Source organism: Anas acuta, chromosome 4, assembly GCF_963932015.1.
Source record: "Anas acuta chromosome 4, bAnaAcu1.1, whole genome shotgun sequence".
In the NCBI taxonomy this organism is placed as follows: Eukaryota; Metazoa; Chordata; class Aves; order Anseriformes; family Anatidae; genus Anas; species Anas acuta.
The window spans coordinates 5909061-5917835 of record NC_088982.1 but is presented as its reverse complement, the minus strand read 5'-3'; the positions used below and the strand labels follow the sequence as shown (position 1 = coordinate 5917835).

Here is an 8775-nt window from a genome sequence, read left to right as displayed (position 1 = left end):
GCGGTACCAAGCTCACCAGTGATGCAGATGGGCTTTAAGTCAAGATTTTTCTGACCACAATTCTCTAAAAAGGCTTAGTTTCTAGGTGCTCTGTCGTGGGTGTTTATAAACAACTTCCATAGTGGTGGGTTGGTCGTAGTGTTAGTTTTATGTCTTTTAATAGACTCTTCCAACTTTGGTACCTGTCTTGACGTATCACTGCAGCTTTCCCATTTCTTGGCGGGTTTGAAGTCTGATTTGTGTCAGCACGCACGATCAAACCTTAAAAACAGATACTGGGGAGTGAAAGTAGTATGGACTGTTTGACCTTAAATGGTTCTTAAAACCTATTGAACACTTTCAGGGTAACGTGACCGTGTCGCTGTGACAAAGCTTGTGTCTTTACCTCCCGTTCAGCGCTGTGGATGATCTGCTCTGTGAAGTATTTTTCAATAAGGAAAGTCTTTTCCTGCGGGGACTTTGGCGCTATAAATTGCAAGTGGACATGGCTGAACAACCGGCCATGCCTGCCAAGAATCAGCGTGTTTTGCTTCTGCAATACGGCATTGATCTCAGCCTTCTGTCTGTAAGTCAGATTGATTAACCAGTCTAGAAGCTGCAGCAAAAGCCGTGCGTTGAAACTAATGATTGAGAGCTCCTGATCCCTGTTTGCTTAGATCTGTCTCCTTCCTGGAGCTTTCATCCTTTCCTTCTAGCATTTCACAGGGTGCTGCTAACGTTTAAGGCTGAAGTTAGTTATGACTACTCGGAGCCAACGCACCAGATTTAACAGAGTACGTTTGGGTTAGATTCTGCTTGCAAGGTTTGTTTGCCTGCTGCAAAAATACTGTTTGCTTTTCCGCGCTTGCCACTGCAGAGGTTGATTTGTCTCTCTGAAAATGTTATGTCCTATAACCCATCGCCACTCTTGTGATCTTCCTTTTGTAATAGCAGAATGCAGTGTAGGGAAAAATGCTTTGAGGATAGAAGAAAAGAGGAGAGAGGGGCAGAGATGATCTATAATAAGGAGAACTGTACCATAGTGTTGGATTACTACTCTAAATTTAATTCAAGCCTTAATATATATGTGCAAGAGAAAAGCTTAAAATGTGTGAGGTGACACTCAGTATGACTTCATGTTTGCATTAAATTAGCAGTCCTATAGAGAAATATGGAAACTGGACTCTTAGCCTGCTGTAAACTAACAAATCTTGCTGGGCTCCTATGCAGGAACTGATGTTTAAGTGTCAAATTTAATTGCAGTGGTTTTTAACACAAGAACTAGCAGAATCCTCATTCAGCAGGGAAATCCTCAGAAGCAGGGAAATGGCAGGAAACTAAAATCAACTCAGAGCCTGAAATCTGTGTGGTGGGTGCACCTTCAAGGACAGGTGCACAATCAGTGAAGGAAGAAGGGAAGTCACAAAGGCTAAAATACCTACAGTAAAAGTAACGGGGTAGGGAAAGGAGGAATTCAGATCCCTTTCTTAACCTATCGCAGCCTGTCGTTCCTTGCCAGCAGCCTTTCAAAGCTAAACTTTTGCTCTCTCCACAATTTTCAGCTTGTAGGTTAAGTTACAGGGTGACACCCTGCCTCATCCATACCTTTGTACGTTTTCTTTCTTCATTGCACGCTGTTGGGATAGCAGAATATCGATGCAGGCTGTGGGGAAGGACAGCTCTGTCTGTATCCTCCAAATACAGAAGCCCTGCTAGGCTGGCCCAGTGCATGTTCTACTTTACAAATAAGATTTTTTTACAATTTGGGGGTTATTCTGAATGTAGCTAAACAGCACAGTTTCATGGAAAACTGGAACGAAGACCCGGCCCTGAAGCTGCAGGGTGCTGTGACCAGGACTGGCGTGAGCACAGCTTAGGTGAACTCAGGCTGGGAAACAGCCACTTTTCTCCTCCCTTTTCTCTCCCTCATGTTTGTTTTCACACTTGGTGCTGCTGCTGTTGGTTTCTTCTTTATAGGGTCAAGTGAGCAGGTTTTCTTTGATCAAAGTATCGAGGAGGTGGGGGAAGCTGCAAATAGCTTCTCAGATTTGCTTCAGCATCATCCACGAGATGTTTGCTGCAGAGGGGGGGAAAAACTGAACACATACAGTTATTAATTTCTTTCCTAAATTCCAGTGTTTTCCAGTGTTTCTGAATTATTTAAAGAGGTTTCCAAGAACGTGGAGCACAAGCAAAAATGTAAATGATTTCCTAGAACAAAAATAACATTGCATTTATTTAACAGAGCCCAGGATGTCCATCCAGTGGTGCATAGGTCATGCTGACCCTGCGCATCAAATGGGTTTTATTTCAAATTAATTAGAAGGAAGACACCCGGTTACAGGAGGCTCGTATTTCACTGTCTCTTTACAGTTCTCCCTGGAGCTATCGGTCACTGTTTCTTTTACCTTATCATGCTTTTCTGTTCTGAATGCTGAAGGGGTTTGGTTCCCACGGGGCAGCTGCCAGGCACTTGCACACCACAGTTTTAGTGCAGGGAGTCTGGGCTGGGCTGAGCTGCCTTCGCTGTAGCAGTGAATAAGGCTTGGACGGGTGAAGGGCCTGGAACTGGCTCAGAAAAATCACTCAGAAAATATTTTGGAGTAAATGAAGCGCTGGCTGAGGAAGCAGCAGGTGTCTAACAACGGCAACAAATTCAGGAGGCTTTGCGTTGTGGGGGCATCTGATGCATCCCTCAGCTTCTTAGGGTTTGCAGTGACCACCTTGTATCTTTTTTCCTTCGTTAGCTGAGGTTCTGTTTAAATCATAAATCACCTCTTAGTCTTTTGACTGCTAACCTGTGTTTGCCATTAGCCCATCAGCTTCTGATGAGGCTTTGAGCTACTCCCTGCCAGGTAACCCTCAAGAGCTGAACAAATTTACTGCTTCTACTTGTCTTTAAAAAGGTACTGCTCTCAGCCCCAAATCCAGCCAGGTTGTTCCTAACCAGCTTTGCTGGAGGCACCTACGTGCCTCCTAACATGATGCTGCACTGGGGCTGGGCTGGCTCTTGGCTCGTTCGTCTCACCCCTGCAGTGGTGTTTTGTGTCTGGTTATTATGGCTTTAGTGCAAAAACTGTGGTTTGTTTTTTTTTTTTTGCCTTCCAAATAGATTTGATCAGAGACCTGAACTGCAAAGTGACCTGGTCGTGGGACTGCACAGGAGGGGCTGGCTCAGGGGGCTCAGCCCTGCCTCGGAGAGCTCGTTATCTGCTGGAGGGCTCCTCGGTGATGGAAGATCACCCAGCTTCTCGTGGATGTCTGCTGGGGAAGTGCTCCTCGTTTCTAGGGTGTCCATCCATAGCTGCTGGCCTGTGTCCTTTGCTTTACTCCGGGCTGCCTCTGACTTGGGAAGTGATCGTCCCCTTGTACTCGGCTCTGGTGAGGCTGCACCTCGAGTACTGTGTTCAGTTTTGGGCCCCTCGCTACAAGAAGGACATCGAGGTGCTTGAGCGGGTCCAGAGAAGGATGACGAAGCTGGTGAGGGGCCTGGAGAACAAGTCCTACGAGGAGCGGCTGAGGGAGCTGGGCTTGTTCAGCCTGGAGAAGAGGAGGCTCAGGGGCGACCTTATCGCTCTCTACAGGTACCTCAAAGGAGGCTGTAGTGAGGTGGGGGTTGGCCTGTTCTCCCACGTGCCTGGTGACAGGACGAGGGGGAATGGGCTTAAGTTGCGCCAGGGGAGTTTTAGGTTAGATGTTAGGAAGAGCTTCTTTACTGAAAGGGTTGTTAGACATTGGAACAGGCTGCCCAGGGAGGTGGTGGAGTCACCATCCCTGGAAGTCTTTAAAAGACGTTTAGATGTAGAGCTTAGGGATATGGTTTAGTGGGGACTGTTAGTGTTAGGTTAGAGAGCGGACTAGGTGATCTTGGAGGTCTCTTCCAACCTAGATGGTTCTATGATTCTCTTATTCCCTGTTACTCAGCACTGCGGCCTACATCCCGTGCTGCACAATGGGCAACATCAAAAGAGGCAGGGCTGGTGGTACCTTTTGTGTAGGGGTGAGTCACAAAGAGCCTCAGCAAATAAAAATACGAGGAGGAAAAGGAGTCCTCTGGGTGGTGACGCTGGGCCCAGGGCCTGAACACGACGCAGGAAGAGGTGGTCTTGTGTGGAAACCACCTCAGTCTGTCAGCCACGAGGACCAAGCTGAAGGTCCTAAGCTGTCCTTATGAGAGGAAACCGGGCTCCTGTTTGGTATCTGGGACTGACCTGTAATAAAATAACACTTTTAAGTGGAGAAGTGGAGTTCCTGGCCCCTGAAGTGGAGAAGTGGAGTTCCTGGCCTAGGCTCCTCCATTAGGCGGTGAAGCCAGGCACCTCCCAAGAGCAGCTTATCCCATTATAAAGGCAGCATGGATTCCACTTAGGTTAAGGAGAATAACTTTAAGGAGAAAGGAGAATAACTTAATGAGGTTAAGGAGAAAACTGCCCCCCCAAAACAGAAGGGGCCTACACAAACAGCATAACTTAGAAGTCACATCCAGAGATGGCCAGAGTCCTAAGAGATTTCTTTACCTCAGGCCTGATGTTCACGTTTGCTTGATGGGATTTCGAGATTCAGACCCTTGTAATGTTATTTAATTGACAAAACCTATGTTCTTTTGAAAAAAGAATCTATCTCGTGTTGACATCACAAGTCATACAAAGCACATTTTACATACAAAGCTTATATACATGTATACAAAGCTCATCAAAGCACGTTTCATGGATCTTAGTGGGCCTAATACATGGTGTCCTCACTCATCAAAAAGCTTTGAGGCCTGGTGAAATGAGCCCAGTTCCTAGCCCATTTAGCTCACTTTCTCATAACCATCACATCTAAGTAGCAGCCAGAACAACAATTTTATCAGTCAACAGCACCTGATTCCTGGCATGCCTAGGAACAGGGGGCTTTCTTTGCAAAGGAGTAGTAGAAATACACCTCCCACATAAAGGAAAATCATCACCATCATCATAGAATCATTAAGGTTGGAAAAGACCTTCAAGATATCTGGTCCAACCACCCACCGACCACCAATGTCACCACCAAACCATGTCCCCAAGCACCAGGCCCAACCTTTCCTTGAACACGCCCAGGGACGGTGACGCCACCACCTCCCTGGGCAACCCGTCCCAATGCCTGACTGCTCCTTCTGACAGAAATGTCTCCTCATTTCCAACCTGAACCTCCCCTGGCACAACTTGAGGCCATTCCCTCTGGTCCTATCACTGGTTACCTGTGAGATATAATAATTAAAAACAAAATAAGTACGAAGACCAGGAAATACCAGCAAATAACACCAGCAGCCTGGTGAAACCGTTTCTAGTCTATGTGCGAATACCAGGAAGCCCAACCCTCCCAATGTACAAGTGGTCACCTGGAGGCAAAACCAAGGGCCCTGAATGCTGAAACGTGTGAAGTTTTTTTTGGCAGTATGGAAGTCCCTGCGGTTGGAGTTGAAAACCACAAGATGCTCAAAAAAAAAAAAAAAAAAAAAAAAAGCCTGCCACTGGGCACAGGGCTTTCTTGATGGGTTTTGCATCTGCGACCACCTGCCTTGCACAAAGCAGCTTTTTCAAAGAACAATTGCAGAGAGCAATTGGGCTGAAGGACTCAGCTACACGTCAGCAATGCATGGGCTTGGATGTATGTGTATCTATATAATGATAGATAGATGGGTATATGCTGTAAAACATTCCTGCGTCTTGATCGCTCTGTAATAAAAAAGCTCTTCCACCTACACCAGGCTGCTTGAGCACACACAAGTGAAGGCCTGTGTCCATGGCATGGCACTCACCCACGTTTTCTGCAGAGCTGGACCTGATGTGAGTGACCCAAACGGCTGGGAGACAGCAGTCTGCGGTAGCTGATCCTATTTCAAGCCCACAAGTTGTGAGTCTGAATCTCTGGTGAAGTTGCCACAGCAAAATCCTCAAGGCACCATTGAAATAAATGCCATAAAGACAAATGAGCCCAAGTTCTGGAACAGAAATGAATTTCTTCAGAAATCATTGCCTGTTTCATTTCACCTCAGATGCTGAACACCGGCTCTTCGCTTAAGAGGGTCCTGGTGACATCACATCCTCTCCAAAAAGCTGCACAGCCTCCGAAGGCAAGCGAGAAAGATCATCTGTGCTCCACTGCCTCGTCCCCGAGGATGACCGACGCGTCTTCTGCGCTGCTCCTCCTGCTCAGCCTGGGGCTCTGTGAGTATGGGACTGGGATTCTTGGCCACCTTTTCCATGGGGAGCGAGTAAAAGGGGTTAAGGTGTTCCCCTTTCACCAAATCCAAGGAATTGGGGAAAATGAAGAGCAAGCCCAAAAGACAAACGATCAGGGCTGCTCAGTGAACGAGGAGGGAAGGAAAGCAGGAGCGGCGTGACTGCAGCGTGATGCAGCGGGAACACAGCCCGCTCGGACAGGCATTGCTGGAGGGGACAGGGAATGGCAAAAAAAAAGGGGGAAGGGGAAAAAAAAATAGCAGTTGTTATTAGGGAATCACTTCAGAATAGCAGGGAAATGTTACCACCCCCAAGAATGCAGCTGAAAGCTATTCTGAAGGGCAGCATCTGCCTTAAAGCCTGGGTGGCTGAATGCTGAGTCCCCCAGGGACTCAACCAAGACACCCAAGCGTGCCAGACGGTGCACTCCTCCCTTTGTGTCCTCCTTCAGGACAGGGGTGCCAGCCCTGGGGTTGCCCAAAGACCCCCAGGAGCAGCCCCTGAGCTTGCCCGGAGCGAAGCCGCCCTTCCCGAGCAGGCTGTGAAGGGTGATGATGGACTTGTTCCCCCGCAGGCTGTCCTGGAGCCCAGGGCCAGAGGATGACAGTGACAGCCAAGTTCTACAACAGCAAGACCACGCACCCCCAGAGTGGAAAGCCCCTGGAGCTGGAGTGCACAAATTCCCAAGACAGTGGCGTCTCCTGGATCCTCCAGGACAAGGCTGGGACCCCTCACTTCATCGTCTATATTTCCACCTTGTCCAAGCCAACATTTAAGGGGAGCCAGGCAACGTCTTTACGTTTTGAGGCGTCAAAGAGTGGCAAATCCTATCGGCTGGTGGTGAAGTCCTTCGAGGCACAGGATGAGGGGACCTATTTCTGCACCGTCAACTACAACCAAGCGCTGTACTTCAGCTCTGGCCTACCCGCCTTCTTCCCAGGTCAGCAACATCCTCACCTACCTCACTTACACCCAGCACCCCTGCCCATGCCTTTTTTTCTTGTTGTATTGCCCCCAGTCCCCATCTCCCTCCTGGTTTGCCCAAGGCATCTTATGCCCAAAGCCCTGGTCCTCCTGCTGGAGGCTCCCTGCTCACCATCTCTGCTTGCTCGTCCCTGCCCAAAAACAAAGGTGGTTGAGCAGACCCAGCAGCACCTCCCCATCCCACTGGTGGCTGAGGGGATAAGAGTAAAAAAAGTCCACAACCACCCCCTCCTTCCTCACTTCGCCTCGGCCCTAAAAGTCCTTCCAACCTCTGAGCGCTTACAGCACCTCAAACGGAAACTCACGGGCGAGGCTGGAGGTTGGACTGAGGAAAGAAAAAAAAAACAACAGGTCAGTCAGGACATGTGTCCTAAGAGCTACAGATGAGGTAAGATAAGAGTTCAGAAATTGAGAAGTGGTGGCAGAAAGCAAGAAATGAGGAGCCCACAGCTATCAGCCTGCAGCTCGGCAACACGTTGGGGCATCGCAGTCCCAAAACGGGCCCTACAAAGACCTCCCAAGCTGGCAACAGGAGCAGCCGTTCCCCAGCAGGGCTGGGGGTGAGCTATTTCATTCTGTCTCGCTGTGTGCTACATTCATCCCCTGTCACTTACAGTCACAACGACAGTGCTGTCCATCAAAACCGTGCCCCCCACCACCCAGGGCAGCTGATGGTTGGACTTGGTGATCCTGAGGCTCTTTTCCAACCTAGATGACTGCATGGTTCAGGGACTCCAAGCACTGATTCCACCCCACCTGGGATGACTTACAAAGCATGAGCCTGTCTGATGGCTGGGCACTCCAAACAGAGGGCAAGTCCTATGGGCTAGCACTGGTTTTAGCCTCAGCAGGAGACACAAGAAGACTTTTGGCTCCCTCAGCTGCCTCTCCTTACCTACAGCTCCTGCCAGCCTCGCTCAGAGCCAGACGGGTCCCTTTGCTTGCTGGGCCCCCAGGCGGCTCTGCCAGAGCTGGCAGTAACCCCAGCTGTGAGTGCCTGCAGGACCTTTCCTCTCTCTTGTCTCTCTTTTATTCCTGCAGAGACAAGCAAGGAGAAAGAGCTGAATTACTTCTGTGAGATTTTCGCCTGGGTTCCTTTGACTGGCGCCTGCTTACTGGTTCTCCTTATCCTGGTCATCACCATCGTGCTGTGCCAAAGTAAGTCACACCCCAAACCCCTGCAGATGTTCCTGCAGCCTCAGGCCAAGGAGCAGAGCCCGGTCCTCCAGCAGAATGGGCTTTCTGGCTCTTCCCCTCACATAGCTATTGAGTAACCAGGACACAGTGAGTGCAAAAGGGCCACTCTTAAAATTCATTTCCACATTTTCCTCAGCTGTTTGTTTAGCTTGAGAAACAAGCATCAAATCCTACACTATAAGACGACAGAATACAAAGAGGAATCTTACCCTACCAAACTGTATCGGTCCTACCACCCTTAAATCAGGGTATGAGGGGCAAAAGTACCAGAACTCTTTGACAAAACAGGATAAAGGTGCTTCAGCATGGGCCTTGCAAATCCAAATGACTCTGATTGGCAGCTGGAGCTGCAGCCAGCTGAGCTACTGAATGCCCAGCCCCAGAGGCTGGTGCAGGTCAGGCAGTAATGCAA

At 49.0% G+C, this 8775-nt stretch overlaps 1 protein-coding gene across 1 annotated transcript; it reads left to right on the top strand.

The window, feature by feature from the left end:
- The first annotated feature begins 214 nt into the window (after window positions 1–214).
- LOC137855472 (T-cell surface glycoprotein CD8 alpha chain-like) lies at window positions 215–8160 on the top strand. Its single transcript, XM_068679634.1, has 5 exons — window positions 215–565; window positions 3092–3563; window positions 5996–6167; window positions 6757–7122; window positions 7783–8160. Exons 3-5 carry the CDS (start codon window positions 5996–5998, stop codon window positions 7836–7838), a joined length of 594 nt encoding a protein of 197 aa, XP_068535735.1. The 5' UTR covers window positions 215–565; window positions 3092–3563; the 3' UTR covers window positions 7839–8160.
- The last annotated feature ends 615 nt before the right edge of the window (window positions 8161–8775 follow it).